Source organism: Triturus cristatus, chromosome 7 (assembly GCF_964204655.1).
Source record: "Triturus cristatus chromosome 7, aTriCri1.1, whole genome shotgun sequence".
NCBI classification, from domain to species: Eukaryota; Metazoa; Chordata; class Amphibia; order Caudata; family Salamandridae; genus Triturus; species Triturus cristatus.
In genome coordinates this window covers 1,691,291,808-1,691,308,856 of record NC_140590.1, presented here as the reverse complement: position 1 = coordinate 1,691,308,856, position 17,049 = coordinate 1,691,291,808, and the positions used below count along the sequence as shown (strand labels likewise).

The 17,049-nt window shown below is 44.3% G+C and overlaps 1 protein-coding gene across 1 annotated transcript in view; it reads right to left on the bottom strand.

The window, feature by feature from the left end:
* Window positions 1-342: 342 nt before the first annotated feature.
* LOC146812769 (solute carrier family 25 member 36-A-like) overlaps window positions 343-17,049 on the bottom strand; it is a 90,034-nt gene continuing 73,327 nt past the window's right edge. The window contains exons 3-7 of the mRNA XM_085619877.1: window positions 13,982-14,059; window positions 12,120-12,220; window positions 9,958-10,024; window positions 1,544-1,845; window positions 343-1,409 (exon numbers count right to left, since the gene is read on the bottom strand). Of these exons, the coding sequence (XP_085476003.1) occupies window positions 1,213-1,409; window positions 1,544-1,845; window positions 9,958-10,024; window positions 12,120-12,220; window positions 13,982-14,059 (745 nt within the window). The 3' untranslated portion in view covers window positions 343-1,212. The remainder of the gene's footprint in view (window positions 1,410-1,543; window positions 1,846-9,957; window positions 10,025-12,119; window positions 12,221-13,981; window positions 14,060-17,049) is intronic.

The following is a 17,049-nucleotide window of genomic DNA, read 5'->3' as shown; positions in this document are numbered from 1 at the left end:
GGCTCTTGCTACAGGAAGACAGCCTGAAAAAAAGGGGGTTCTGACTATGGTGCTAACAGGAGTGTATTAAGCCCGCCTTGGAATGACAGTAAATATGTTATATTGGGAATGAGCACATTTTACTGTAATTTTTGTGCAGGATTCACCGCCGTTTAAGTGAAAGTACCTAGCAGCCATCGGAGAAGGGAATAAACAACAAGGAGTGATCGATCATCGCAAGAACTCAAGTCCTTCCTATTCATTGCGGCTTCTCCCTTACAGTCATACGGATATAAAAACACGGTTGTGTCATTAACAAGGGAGTCTTTCGCAATTACAGCATGGGATTTTTAAAAAACTGAAGCCAAAAAAACTTTTTTTTTTAATAAAAAAATAGTTTCATCAATGAATGTTTTTTAAATTAACTCACAACTAGAGGTACAACACATTTTGTCACAGAAAAGAAGCTCCAGACCAAACTAAAAATGTATTCAATTCAACATCACAAAGCTTAGTTGGCCACCACGTTTAACATTCTTTTTTCTAAATGCAAAGCCTGCCTTTAAGGCTACTGCATGGCCTCGAGTCTCCCTGGCGCCGCCCTGTGCCTACCGAGTTTGTCAAGGCAGAGGCGAAAGCTGCAGTTTTGAACCCTTGTTGGAATATGCTGTAGGATAAGAGGCCCAAAGGAACTAATGATGTAGGTTTGGAAAGCTTGCCTCTTTGGCTAGAGTGCTTGACCTCCTCACCGGTGAGTAGGCGGAGTTATCTTTTTTGGTTCCGATACTGAAATGTGTCTTCTGGAGCTCGACGAGACCTCGATCATGCAGAAGGATAGCACCATTTGCATCTTCACTTACCCTGAGCATCTGCTTAGACAATGAGGCTGTAAGATGCCTCACTGAGGCACTAGTAAACAGATCTGTAGAGAAGAAAACTCAGGCGTTGCCCCTCATCTCCTTGAGGAACATGGCCTACAGTTGTTGTGGCATGGTTTGCCACAAGGATGCTCTCTGCAGAGGATTCTGCCCACTTGGCTCTTTGAGGACCACATGTCTAGGAGTCTTTGGAGTCCACCATTTTGCATGATCCTGCAGAAGGACAGTAGCAAAGGCAGTGCTACGTCGGTTGTAGCCCAGAGCACACTGCCTGCAAAGTCCAAGTGCCTTCAGACACAAGAACATAGTCCTGGCTCTTTTACCTCTATGGTTCATTCTATCCTGGTAGGATGAGTCACACTTTGGCAGCAGCGTGGACAATGAGTTCATATGTGGCCATCATGATGGCTGTGTTGGGGATCTGTCGGATCATCTGGGCCTGGAGTCCACGATAGAAAGTGCGGGGGCCTTCTTCGTGGTATATCAGCCGTGCGGCTTGCAAAAAAGACTTGTAGGGGGAGTGTTCCTGACGCAGCCGGGTCCGTATCACCTCTGAAAGAGAGCATCAAATTATCAATGATTAGCAGTCTCTCAAAATTTAAGATTAACATTTCCAAATCTAAATCAAACTATTATCCCTAGCAAACAGGAACAAAGTCAAAAAACCATATTAAGGCTGAACTCACCGTGCGGATACGCTACGAGGCTCGCGCTGATTTTCGACAATCCAGCTGCAACCATCAGCCATGCAAAGTCGAGCTGCTGCTGTTGCAGTGGTGCACCCATTCCAGCCTGCAGTGGCTGTTGGAATCCTGTCCCACGTGCCATAAGCCGCTGCTTCAGATCCTCATAGATCACAAAATGGATAACAGTCTCCGAGATGCCCACGTAGGATGCAGTCATCCCTCTGTAGAATCCCCGCAAACCTTCCTTCTGATAGATGTACCTCACGCATCCGACTGTGCTTGTCCGGCGCCGCCCCTGAAGGCTGGGAGAGAGAGGGAAAATAAGGCAGGAAACGCTGGTCAAGCAAAAGGAGATTTGTGTGTTGCGAGACCCTCACCACAGATGGCACCAAATAAATGAACTCTTAAAGCGAGGTCAAGGACTGATCAGGGCATGGAGAATGAAAACCAAAGTATTATAAGTACAGAATCACCTTCTTTACCCCATATGCCCAACAAGCTACACCCACCCACAATGCCCACACTACACCTCACCAAATCACAAAGGGTACAAGCTAGGGGACATAATCTGTATGCCGCCACCCTCCAGCCTGGTACAAAGCTTCATGGATGTCGGGTGGCTTCCATGTTTATTTTTGTTTCCTTGCACAGCATTAGCCAATTAATGCTTTTCCTCAGCAAACAGGATGCTCAAAAGAAACCATTTTGTAAGTGTCTTGTTTGCCGAGTCAGTATTCCAAGCTCCCACGCTACCACCACATACCGCACTCTGCTAATGGCCACGCTGTCTCATGCATGATATACCAGCAAACATGTGCTTGAGATTGGAGAATCATTTAAATCTTATTTTGTAGGCCTCAATACTACGGCAGTCAATGATGCTTCAAAAGCATGGAGCCCCCGAAGAAGCAATGCTCTCTTGACTACAAGCCACGCAGCGCGAGTAGCAATTATACCTGGGCATCGGCTTCAAAAGAACCCTTGTTTGCCTCCACCTGAATCTTCCAATGCTACAGTCACCCTGTCATAGATATTTGTGTATCTCATATGAAAAGATAGACCTCAGACTACTGGGTGCTGCGGTCTAGGTAAGTACTACTCACTGAGCGCTGTTGGTCAAAAATAGACTTCAGAAGCAAGGGAGATGCTGCTTCGGCAGCAAGTACGGAGGGTGCAAGTCCGAGTAGCAGGACACAATAAGGGACTCTGATCGTGTGAGCAAGAAACACGGAAGAGGGCAGTGGTGTAGCAAGGTCAGGTGGTACCCGGTGCGGAAAATTTCTTGTCACCCCTGGCTTGTTTAAAACACATATTTTTCCCATTTTGTCACTCCCCTAAGTGATGACACCCGGACCGGCCCGCACCCACCGCACCCCCCTTCCTACGCCACTGGAAGAGGGGTGAGTTGCAGGGGCATGCGGCACAGACGGGCCATGAAGACACTGCGCACCAGAGACGAGGAGAACTATTATCAAGAAAGCAGGCTTCCTAGGGTATACTTCATGTGGTTACTTCCTCCAAACCTTTATACCCAAACAATCTAAGTTTGGAATTAGAATGGGAATCAGTTGAGCTACAGAATACTGCAGCGCTCCATTTCCTTTCAGCAAAATTCGCATTATACAAATAGCACACACATACATTCACCGTATCAGCAATGCATCCTCACAATTATTAGTTCTTTTCAGATACACACTTTTACTGCTCTGTAGCTCACCTTGGTATGATGATGTGTTTAACAATATTTCACCATCACCTGTACACTACAAAGGATGCATTATCATTAGAAGTTTTAATTTGCATCTTTTCGCCTGGACATGCTATTTTACGATCCTTGCACAGATGCACACCCTTGTTTTAACCAGCGATAATTTATAAATTAGTTACGCAATAGTTTAGGGTGCCAGCCACTTCAGCCCAGAATTTAGTAGTCCTTAATTGCCCTTAACACTTTGGAATCCTGCCTCTCACTGCACAGTTGTGTAAGCACCACGTGCTTGGAGCTCATCAACAGAACATTAATTAAAATGCTTGACATGTAATCCATGAGTAATATATGTGCATACTTACATCATTCAATCACCTGCAACATTCACAATAATTCGAGGCCCTGCCCTCACATGCCCCATGGCCACATTCTCTTACGTAACTGGATCTCGGTGTTGCTCATCGCACCGTGGAGCCTACAAAGCTTGCCGACTCCGGCTCTACTTTTTGGTTTCGCTATTTATTCTAGAGATTGAATCCTCGCCTAGGTTCCACTTCAGATGGTGGTTACCACTTTAACCTCTACACGTCATTAAATGGAAGATCACTCAGGATCTGTCCAGCTACCTTCAGATACTGTCACACTTGGAAGCAAGTGTCCATTTATGGCACTACCACTTCTGATTCTACTAGGGATCCTCTATTTAACTTCCCCCACATCCAAAAGTGCCAGACCGCACACAGGAACCACAAAGCCAAGAAGGTATTTTTTCAATTACAAGCAAAATCCTAAAGCCATCATTCAAAGTGTGTCGAAAACGCGGTTTAGTGGTTATGCTCGAATCAGGATTAAAATGTATGCAGAATTACTGGACTACGGGATTGTTTTCACACCAGTTCAATAATAAATTATCCCACCAAGGGTTATGGGGATTGTGGTATATAACATACCAAATACAGACTGGAGGGGTTGGCCACCCCACGTGGGTATGCCAGCTCCGCATGACTAGTGCAACCCCCTTTTTAGTTCCTTGCCTTGTACAGTTTAGGCAAGTAGTGTGGCCACCCTTGACGAAGTAAGTAACATGGCCACTCTTCTTGTCAGGAGATGGGACACAACTCAAACTCTATTAAATAAGACTTCTGGTAACCCACCACCTCGAATTACCTCCCGCCTGTCCCACCACTTTGTGCCCGCATGGTGTGACCAAAGGGAGCCTCACGCCTGCTCCTGGGACATATGATATCAAGTGTGGGTTAATATTACTGTACTCTCTAGAGGTACCATTTTGCAATGCACATGACACAGACCTTTACCAAATAAATACGCTTTTAAGAATGCATGGTGCAAGTCCCCGATTTATTGCTCTTAAATATAACGACCACACTAGGTGTGCGGTTGAATGAACTGTGTTATGGGAATAAATATTCATCCTACATTATTAATAATGATGTGCACAGAGAATATATGCATTTGTCTAGACTAGAGACTTTTTCAAAAAAATACTCATGCAGTAAGATTTGCATGCTTCATGACCCCTCGCAATTCCGATATGAATTTTTACTTTATACACTCCTCTCCTGTCCCTCACAATGCGGCGCTTGCTTACGCCGCCCTTGAGCCCGCTCAAGCGGGGTTGTGATCCAGAAAGGCACAAGTTACACTGCGTTAAACCAAAGACCGGTTTTGTACTGCACTCACGGGGATGCGCTGGAAATAGTATTCCATTTCAACTGTATGCATGCCTGGCTGTACTTGTTCCCTGTTCTTACTCGAGCATTGGTAGAAAATATCAGGCACCATGGATGTTTTGGTATCCGATTATTGAATGCAATGTAATACAGAGTACATCTAAGATTACAATGATACATTGTGCAAAAATGATCAATAACGTTTTTAAAAAAAAAAAGAAATTCACCTTATACAAGTGTCAGATGTGAACCTCACGTAATACCTGCCATGGATTCTTTATTGCAGGTGACGGAACACAGACAATTGACGGGCAAGTATTAGCACTGCCCTTGTACTAGTGCATGATCTTACTCTGCCAGCTACATCTTTGACCTACTACGAGGGAGGTACTGATTTGATACCCTGATGAAAGCCCTGGACTTTGTCAGGCCTTAGAGCAAGGATGAAACATGTTGGTCTAAAAATCTAGGGTCATAGGACCATAACAGTCCACATTACCCACTTACTTTATTTTAGTCTTCCCCCACCTTCGCCAAGGATAAAGGGATACCTAGGAGAAGGTGAGGGATTTTATAATCTCTAGTTAAGCCCCCTGGTCACCCTCTATTTCTAAGTGATCCCTGAAACACAGTTGAGCCCACCCTGACCTTTAGGAGTCTGGGTGAACCCGATAATGAAGCAGGACACTACTAGAGTGTGTGATGGTTATATATAAAAAATGATTATTTTCCTTCCCCGCACTAGTCATGCGGAGCTAGCATACCCACGCAGGGTGACCAACCCCTCCAGTCTGTATTTTGCATGTTATATACCACAATCCCCATAACCCTTGGCGGGATACATTATTGTTGAACTGAGTTATATCTGGAGGACGTATCCCCCTCCACCCCCTTCGTATCTGAAGGGGCCTCAACCATCCAGGTCCAACAGGTTCTTCTTGTTTCGAACTTGTTCATTTGTCTTGTTTTCACACCACACACTCTGCCAGGAAGACCTGGCAGAATTAGCCCGGGAGTAAAAAGTTTGAAAAGAGGTAAAGCGTGGTAATTGGAGGACATTAACAATCCTGAATAAATGTTTCTTTTGGAAATAGCGAACACTGCAGTACTGAGGTTTCCCCGGGCCAAATTCACTGCCTGTAAATCTACCCGACATGTAATGAACGCCTAAAAAGGATTTAAAAAAAAAAAAATTTTTAAAGGAAAATCAAATGAAGACAGTCATACAGACATTCCTATCAAATTACAACCTAGAACTGATCACCTAGTTGTCTCGGAGAAAATGGTCTAGCTCATGTCTCACATTACCAAAGCTTTTAAACAATCCGAGGGGGGTTTTGGGATGTGAGAGTAGCTCACAAAACCTTCATCTACCTCTATGCCAATCCCACATGCAGGAAACGCAGGCGCCCTTCTCTCTTCGTTCGTCACATGTTTTTACAAATCGGAAATGCTATTTCTGCGCATCCTTGGTGCCAGCTACCCTCAGGTCTCACCAGGTCACCACTGAACCACTGCACAGAAGGATTTCAAAGTGTCTGAACAGATGGAAGAAGTGATGCAAATAGACCTTTTCTCTCACTTGAGGACCCATCCATCCAACAGCCCCTGGGGAACCACTGCTTACAAAGTCATCTTTACAATCTTGTTAGTTTCTACCCAATTTTGAATCTGCCTGATGGCTAAAGGAAAGTAGCGTCTTTACATGGCCAACAACAGCTACAGCAGTTTATTGAACGCAGAATCCTAGAACCCCGACATGCAACAGCAAGAAGCGCTAACTTTTGACGTAGTTTCAGAATGTGACCGTTTTGGCTGGGCCGGTGGACGGCAGCGGTACGTCTGTGTCTTCATTTAATCATCCCCAATGGTGGCTTGTTTCAGTCAAGCAGATATTAGCACAACCTAGGTCATTGAAGTGACTCACTTCTCAACCAACTGCAAACTTGTCACTACATTTTAGTAGCATCATTAAGGCGCCGCTGTTATCACTAACCTCACGGTAAGAAATGTTACCTTAGACAAAGTGAAATGAGGATTCGCTTAAAATTAGGGACACTTGGGGAGCTTGGAATAAATTCAGAGGGTATATCTGTGAACCGCCTAGCATGGAGACCGACGAGATATCTGATTAGAAGGGGAGGGGGGTGGAACTGAGTTTGTACAATGTCAGTGGAGACGTTCCTGATGTCACCAGTATTATTGATATATGCAGTGTTAACGGAGTTTGTGTCAATATATGATGAACAACATGTCTGTCGTGCGATTATACTGTGCCCTAAACTTTACAATAAATAAGTTTATTAAAAAAAAATTAGGGACACTAATGTACCACTCTTCATAGAGCAAGGAATAAGTGAGATTGAGCAGGATTTTGCCGGTCTAACAGAAACAAACGGATGCCGCAAGCTACAGCCTGCCCACCCTTCCTAATTTGGTAACTGTCTACACATGAGAAATTATTGCGGCAGTGTAAACCGGATACTGTGCATATACTTGGAGACATGATATCTAAATTTAATTACTAAGTTTATAAAGGTTTTTTGTTAGTAAGTAATTCTGGTTAATGTGGTCCGTGTGCTTGTCGTGGCCTGCCTCCTGGTGTTTCTTTAAGACAGACCGCACTGTTCTGCAGCAAGCTCATATTATTAAGTTATTTATTTTAGACGCCTAATTTTTTACCGGAAGATAATTAAATATGGTATGCTTTTCAATTATCTACTTTTTTTTTTTAACTTACAGTTGCTTTGCTGATATGGTATCTTTTTTGTAGCTCATGTTCCAAGTTGTTTTTATTCTTGTCCCTGAAACATACTGCATACTTCTAAATTCTTATTCAACAACAGAAAAAGTTCACAGCGACAAAACTTCTGCATGAATTGGAAAGTATGGGATGGAATCTGACCTAAAAAGGTGGAGTATACTCTGTACTATAAGGTGGGACAATAGATATCTATAGAAAGTAAACTGCTCATGAGTGGACATTTGTGCCACATGTGTCTGCAGAGAAGGTTCATTTTGGTGATGCTACTGGGACTCCTCACTAGAACTGCTTAAAACACCATAAACGTTTGTAAGACATCTACAGAGACCAGGTTGTCACACCTTGGAATTACAACCGGGTCCACAGTCTGGACTTTGGTATCCTAAGAACTAATGAAAGTAGGATAGATTAACTCTAAAACCCTGGGCCAGGTTGATTTCAGCAGTGTGTACTGCTCAAACACACTCCATATTTGGGGCACGAAAAGAATGGCAGTGCGCCCAAGGCAAGAGACTTGAACGTGAAGACCTTTATAAACTCTACAGTGACTAATTCTAACCAACAACGGTGTTAAGGGCTGCACCGCTTTTCTGAGATTCATGGTATTAATCTTCATGAGAGTGAGTTATTCCAATGACAACATTGTGTCGACATCACAAACGCAGATTTAAACATGGTGTTGCGTTCTGATAAAAGACCTAGAACTAAGGAAAGGAGTCTGAAAGATGTCAACTTTCTGTTTTTGTTTCGTAAAATGTTACAATTAGGATATCGCTATCTACGGAGGCGTGTAGCTGTTTATTACACAACCTCCATTATTGTTAAGAGATTTGTGGATTATGTGGTACTAAATTAGGTTTAGAAAACCAAATTATTTATGTTCAACTTTATTAGTTAAATTGCCTCGTGACTTTTTGCACGATGGATCTGGTATAAAGACACATGTCTGGATTTGCTGCTTCCAAAGATAATATTGTTAGAGGAATTCAATCTATTAGATTTTTCCAAATAAATGTAGTTGCACTCTTATGGAAATTTCAATCTGAAGGTTGCTTCACTCTATACTATTGCTTCTAGATCTGATGAGGTAAGTCTGTGTTACATGATATTTTGTCCTCAAGGACAAGTTATGTATGAACATTTAAAAAAAGCCCTTTGCTCTGAAAGGCTGGCTTGCATGCTTCCGTGCACAAGCATGGCACGAGGGAAAACTTGATCAACCGTCGCATAAAGGAGAACACTGGGCCTCCTTTCAAAGGATAAATAAGTCACCATCAGTCTTGAATTTAGACCAGGAAGAGGCCAGCATCAAATTAGCTCTCCAAAGAAAGATCTCTTTCAGTACAGGATACATTCCGAAAGAGATGTGACATGAGGTCAGTTATTTCGGAAAATAGCTTATCGGATGTGGGCTAAATGCGACAACTAGATTCTGACTGACTTTGAGACTTCTTTGCAAATTCTGGAATTCAATGGAAAAAAATCTGACATGCATTTTCAAGAATAGTAGTTAGCTGGACTGCCTACATTTGGTAACTATGGCCTTCATTCACTGATGGGTGCAAAGTGGTGCAGTAATCGTGCACAATCAATAAATGTCAACACAGTGGGTTGCAAACATTTATAGGTGCACAATTACCGCATGATTCGAGTTTCGGATGTTGGCATGTGGATAATATGCCAATTATGCATGGCTCTGTAAGTTCCAAAATTTGCAAACCCTAACTTTTACATTAACTGCCTTCAGGATTTCCTCCGGGTTTTGGGCAATAAGCTGTGTCAACCTATTTTCTTTTTCAGAATAATAAAAAATAAATAAATAAAAAACTGCCTTCAGGATTTATGTCCCACTTTACTTGTCAAAAACTTGTGCAGGCGAATAACCAGCAGGGGAACAATTATGGTCCGGCTTAAAATCCTGATTCAGTCGCAAAGACCATTTGTACCAGTAACTGATTAGCGCCCGACAAAGACTGAGAAGAATGAGATTCCAAGATGTGACTTAACATTTTTGGGAAATCAGTTCCTGTGATATTTTTTATACTTCAATAGCACCTGCACTAACTTTGGAAGTATTACAGGTCTCAACTAATGCATCCTACAATTGCCCCTTCTTAAAACACCAACATTGACAGAAATCTGTTCAAGCACTAAAGGCCTGGGCTGTCAGAAAAGTGCCTCAGAGAAGAAGGTTATCTCCCCACTTCCTCGGAGGCGCCGTCAACCAGCAGCACTAAGGTGCCTTTCTTACCTCTGCTCCAGTTGCATCCTGGTCTTCACCATCCAGATGGGGTTGGTCAACGTGATGGACGTGAACCCTGGCAGAGGGAGAGGTGAAAGAAATTAAAGTTCACAGCAGAAACTTGAAGCTGAATTACTAAGCAGCTAGAACGCAAGGGGGGTGGGTGTAATTCATATATACCAAAAAAGCGAAATCTGTAGTTAAGATTTTTTTTTTTTTAATGATTATAATGCGACTCTGCCCGCCAATAGTTTACATTTGGAGATTGTTATGGGCTCTTTGGGCGTTGTTTTACATTTCTGAACGTTGCTGTTTTGCATTCCATTGGCAGAATATGATGCTGAAGTGAAGAAATGCCCACAATGCATTGCACCGTGGGAAACAGGCATCACATTACACACTGCCAGTGCGCCAGCTATCTTGCATTTCAGTATGCTGAAAATAAATGATGTCTGCGAGGGCCCACACTTCCATAAGGAGCGGGAAGAAGCAGGCCGCTCAAGTGGCGGTGCTAAACTACTGAAAAAATGATCCAGAAGTGGCCTTTGTAGGTCAAGCCTACCAGGCAGCGCAAGCGTTCTGGTTGTGGAAGACATATTGTGGGCTTACCAAACACATACAGGAGCTTGCACCTCTACCACTGTAAACCAGCACTTGGCCCTATGGTCACTTTTATTTCCTTGCTTTCTATTGGAGTGCTTTCCTTGTTTCCGTCTATCCATCTTTTGGTTTGTACCTCACCGGGAGCAGAGACTGCTTGTACGGCAACTATGCTCCCTCTTGTCACTTTTAGGGGACTAGTTTTTTTATTTTGTTTAAACAGTCCATGAGAGTGCATGTGTTTCCAGCTGTCTCCCTCGTGTGCTTTTCTCCCACCTCTAAATTGCTCTCTTGCCCATAAGCTTCTTACCACCCAACCACACCTGTGTTGCTCTCTCATTGCTTTTTACCCGTGTTCTCCTTCTTGAGTTGCTTTTCCCCTGCCTGCGGTTTTACTTAGCCACCCACACCCTGTTGCTTAACTCTCACCCGCGGTGTTGATTAAACCCCGCTTGCCGTGTAGCTTAAGCCCCCATCCACCATGTTGCTTAGGTCCTGGCTGATGTGTCGCTTCAGCCCACCCTCCCAACCCAATCCCAGTAATGAGTTTAATATTTTTTTTAGAAGTGCTCGCACACAACATTTTAGAAGGACACTTTTGTGCTTGGTTAGTCAATAAAGTGAACTTCTGTAGGCATCCGCATGGAAGTTGAACACACACTCAAAAGCCTACATAATGGCACAGCGGCCTCTTCATCGTTTTTTTTTGCCATGCTGTGATGCTTTCCAGCATGGTTAAAAATGTGGCTAAGCCAATCGTTTTTATAGGCGATATCAATTGACTTTGCCAATGTTTGTTCAGTGAGTAGGAATGCTCAAGAGAATGTCGTCAACAGGAGAGCACAGGAGGAGAGTAAGGTACTTTCCGTCTGCTGAAAAATGTTAAATGCTGGTCTCGGAGCCTGCTGAGAGCATCTATGCATGTGGTGTGGAATGTCCCCAACAGGAACACACAGCAGGAAACCCGAGCATTCCATCTCCTGCATCCCATAATACGTCATCATCCTCCTGCCAGCTGCTCTTTCACATTCAGATTACAGAATGATCAGTTGGCAATTCCTGTGGTGAAAATATGTACAAGGCTGGCTACACTTAGCCCGATGCAGCAGGCGCTTTCAAGGGAAGTGCCACCCAACGTGTTTTTGGGCACTGAATGGTCCACAATACAAAGTCCCAGAATTCTCCCCCTCCCCCCACTTTTCGTTTTGCAGGGAAACTTCTGTGACTATTTTTTTCCAACTGTGAACTACTCATGTCAGAATAAGCAAATAAACAAAATCACACAGTGTCAGGAAGCAATGTGCCTCTCTTCCACTTGAAATGGGTCAGAGAATAATTAAAAGTTGTAAAAGTTTGAAAAAAAAGTGAGAGAAGTTATAGGAGAACAAGATAAAATGACTGGATGAAGCTTTGATTTTAAATTGTGGAGAACTCAATGGTCAGCATGCGCGCCGAGTGGAACTCTCTCTTTAATTCACCGTGACGTCTTTCTGGGATTGGAAGCTGTGGCCCAAAGCATACTCCAATAACCCGGCAGCAGGTGCACGTGCCCCCTAGACTGCCTGACTCACCTGCGAAGGAGGCAGAGAGGATGTGCACTGTTTTAGACTCCGGTGCTAGGCGGGTGTTGCAGAACTCCTTGGCAGTCGAATAGGCCCAGAAATAGATGGCTCTGTGAGGGAGGAAATAAAAACACCGGTTAAAGTGCAATGCCCCTGAGAGACTCCAAGTGCCAGTCTTCCCAGTCCTACCCCACCCCACTACTGAAGGAAAGGTACATGGGGTCACCTGTGTGATGTGCTGCGCCCCGGAGGGGCTAGCAGCCGTGGGGATCACCTCAGAGTGAAGTGCTGTTCTTCTAAAGGAGACGGCAAACATGGCTGCCTCCAGTGAGTGGCAGTATCTGAAGTGCTGCACTAGATGTCTGCTCTGAGAGACGCGCTGCCCTCTATGAATGAAAGCGGAGCACGCTTCTCTCAGCGACGTGTAATGCTACAGTGCAGGTGTGCTCAGGGGCTGCTGTCTCCTCTCAGCAGTACACCCTGAGGGGCTAGCAGCTGTGGGGGATCACCTCAGAGTGAAGTGCTGTTCTTCTAAAGGAGACGGCAAACATGGCTGCCTCCAGTGAGTGACACAGTATCTGAAGTGCTGCACTAGATGTCTGCTCCGAGAGACGCGCTGCCCTCTATGAATGAAAGCGGAGCACGCTTCTCTCAGCGACGTGTAATGCTACAGTGCAGGTGTGCTCAGGGGCTGCTGTCTCCTCTCAGCAGTACACCCTGAGGGGCTAGCAGCTGTGGGGGATCACCTCAGAGTGAAGTGCTGTTCTTCTAAAGGAGACGGCAAACATGGCTGCCTCCAGTGAGTGACACAGTATCTGAAGTGCTGCACTAGATACCTGCTCCGAGAGACGCGCTGCCCTCTATGAATGAAAGCGGAGCACCTTCTCTCTCAGCGACGTGTAATGCTACAGTGCAGGTGTGCTCAGGGGCTGCTGTCTCCTCTCAGCAGTACACCCGGAGGGACTAGCAGCTGTGGTGATCACCTCAGAGGGAAGTGCTGTTCTTCTAATGGAGAAGGCAAACATGGCTGCCTCCAGTGAGTGACACAGTATCTGAAGTGCTGCACTAGATGTCTGCTCTGAGAGACGCGCTGCCCTCTATGAATGAAAGCGGAGCACGCTTCTCTCAGCGACGTGTAATGCTTCAGTGCAGGTGTGCTCAGGGGCTGCTGTCTCCTCTCAGCAGTACACCCTGAGGGGCTAGCAGCTGTGGGGGATCACCTCAGAGTGAAGTGCTGTTCTTCTAAAGGAGACGGCAAACATGGCTGCCTCCAGTGAGTGACACAGTATCTGAAGTGCTGCACTAGATGTCTGCTCCGAGAGACGCGCTGCCCTCTATGAATGAAAGCGGAGCACGCTTCTCTCAGCGACGTGTAATGCTAAAGCGCAGGTGTGCTCAGGGGCTGCGGTCTCCTCTCAGCAGTACGAGATTCCCTCACAGGTGAGAGCTGCAGTGATGGATAGCTCTGGTGTGGACCCATCACCAACCTGTGGGGACAGATGGGTGAATCCAGGAGTTCAGCGTCCAGTCTTCCACCTGGAACCTACTAAGGTGACCGGATTCACCAGGAGCACCCTGACCGGGGGACATTCCGCAAGCTGCCCTGATCAGCCAGTTTCAAGGATCCTATGGACCGGTTGTGGTCCGGCTACAGACAAATCAACGGGGAACGTAGATTTCGATTCCATGTCCACTTATTTCTGTCTCCAGATCATTACCTGTGCAGGTCAGGTTTACATAACAAATTATATCAACATGGCCTTCTTCTCATGACAAGCAGGTAAAAGAGTCAGTAATTCGGTAGCATACCACCCTCTGCGTCTACTGCATGCAACGAACAGGTGTATGGAGGGAGACCGGTGCACACTTACCTGGACGGCGCTACTCCCACCAAATTCGGCCCCAGCCCCTTGAAGAGGGAGCGGGCACCCTCATTCTGCAAGATAGACCTGTAGGGAAGAGAAAATACAGGCCAGGGGGCAAATTACTCAGAGATCTTCTGGGAATAGACATCTGTACGTTTTCAAATTGATTTTTGTTTTCATTATGGATTTGCAAGTGGTACAGATGTTTTTCTGGCATACTTTACTGAATCATATGAGATGTGAATTGTCTACCTCATGTGCCCCAGATCTGTACCTTAACATGCAGCCACTGCCATTCCAGCTTCCCTGTTGTGGGGGAGGGGGGGGTCTCTAGCCAGCCCTCCAGGACTCTGCTGACAGGTGACTCTCACCCTTGTAAGTTCATTGGAAGTGTGACAGACTGGGACATGGTCTCAATGATTTCTGATTTACTCCTGCTGAACTCCAGCTGCGCCATGGCCAGTGACTGCCAAAGCCAAAAAGTTGGCAGTCCCCAGGGCCGTAATTATCAATGATGCAGCTGCTGCAGTGACTGTGGTATACAGGTGCCAGCGTGTGAATAGGCCTCCTGCGTTCTGGGTATAAAACATACATCTGTGTTTCACAACAGGACTTTGGGTTTGGGGTGGGAACAAGTGAATTTGAGATCTGAACCTTCCCTGAGATTTTTGAGCCGGTGGTGCAGTCCATAGGACAGCTGTGATGCACACTGGCCAGGGGACACTGTGGGCGGAGTTTGGGATAAGTAAATACCGGGGCTCAGTAAGTCAGGGTCCTCTTCCTGATAAGTGGGGCCAGTCAGTCGCCACCAAAGCAGGGACAGTTTGTTGTGGTCCATGACCACAAAAAGGTGCAAGGGTGTGGTGCTTATTAGCGGCAGCAAGGTGGCGCTGTCACACAGCATGCATTTGGCCCAGGCGGATGCACCACGCTGGGTGCAGGGTGACGTCAATGCGAGGCTTGGTAAAGAAGTTAGAAATGGACGAGGGACTCTGGTCCCTCTCTGAAGGGATGCTGCGGGAGAGAGTGCTCCAATTAATGAAGGCGCATAGGTTAAGAGGGATTCAGCGGAGGGAGTCGCGAGGAGAAGAGAGTGAGGCTGAATTTCTTCAGGAGGGCACAGTTATGAGGCAAAAGCAGCCAAGAGTGGACGGGAAAGAGGGGAGAAATGACAGAGTGATGAATAAAGCAAAATAGGGGATTTGGATGTACGGGAAGCCCAACTAAATGAAGAACAAGGCAAGCAGTTGGAAAACATCACCGACGTCGGGGCACAGTGTTACAGAAGAGACGGGCCAGGCAGGGCACAAGTCCTAAAAAATAAGTGGGGGGAACTAACCAAGTAGCAGTATGCAAGTGACATCACTGCGTATGACATCGCCTGTGGCATCACAGGAAGTGACGGATCTCTGACATAATATCGATCCTATAAATATCAATATATACATATATCGGAATTTTACTTAACTATTAAAATCACTAATATCGAACACAAATATCATTTACAATAACATCGATTATTACAAATATTGATGACAAAAAAACTCAAACACTAATATCGTCACCTGCAAACATGACATATCAAAAAGATCAATTAACACAGTATCGATCACAATATTATCGCAAACATAACTAATAAATCCTTACAAATACACCCAAGACAAATTCAAAACAATTACTACAAATAAACCCAAAACTTATTTAAAAAAAACTATAATTAAAAAAAAGTCGTAATCCTAAAACACATATTTAAAGGTGTTCTTAGTTATTAACTATAAACATATAAATACATTTATGAATACAAATATATATATACACACACACACACACAATATATAATTCCTACAAAAATATAACTATATATTATACTGCAAAAATAAAACAAATTAGTGTTTACCAAACAAGGACTCAACTATTAAATAAAATTAAAACTTTACTAAACCAACCAATAAAATAACACTATACACAGCTTTAACCAATAAAATCAAACAAACAATTAAGCAAACGATGTAAAAGACACACTAACAACAAAGTACTCCAAGTATTGGCATTGTCGTGGAATTGGGAATGCATAAACAAACAGAAAGTGCAGTTTGTATATAATGTGTGATTTGTTTATTGACTCTCTAGATACGGAAGTTGTGTAAGCCAGAAAAGTGTTGTTCGTCTAAAGTGCATAATGATGTTGTTAACCAATAAACACATTTACATAATATAAAAATAAAAAAAAAGTATTGGCATTGTCAATGTGAACGTCTTTTAGCCATGTTGTCTAGCAGCACATTTGCTGTTCAGCATGGCTGAAAGTCACTGAAAGCACAGAATCGCAGGATGTTGACCCGAAGCGGAGTCTCTTCGCCCCCCAGCATGTTGAGTTTATTGTCCTGCCCCTCCTAACAAAAAAAAAAAAAAAACTATGACTTGGCATGCCCTGGCCACATCATAGCATTTTTGTTTCAGTGACTTTCAGCCATGCTGACCAGCAGATGTGCTGCTAGACAACATGGCTACAAGACAATCACATTGATAAAGCCAATAGCTCGGGCATTGCCAAGGTTTATTGGCTTTACAAAGGCTTGTTCGGTGTTGACAGGGTCTTGCTGAACAAATGTAGAAGTGATAGATAATAAATTTTTTTTTTTTTTTTTTTTTTTAATACTTCGTTGGTTATCTCAGATAATCCAATTGGGACTTCCACCGATTCAATCTCAGTTTGCAGCAATAGTCATGTAGGGATAGGTCCTCTCATTTACCCTATCTTAGATTCTCCCGTCTTTCACACAAGCTTTTCGCCACTCAATGATGGCGACTATTTCGCTTCGACAATGGCCACTCTATTTTGTTCATTATAACGATATCCTGATATTGGCTTTTTTCACTGGCAATTTCAAGCACGTTATAATGGATTTTTTTTTTTTCCGCCCGTAAATGACAGATTATATTATGACTTACCCGTTGAGGAGGAACTACTCCTCTTATACACTGTATTATCTTAAAGGGTTCTTTCACCATTCAAAGATGGCGGCTAAAGTACTTGTTGTTATTGAGTCCTTCGTTTTTCGTAGTACTTTCCA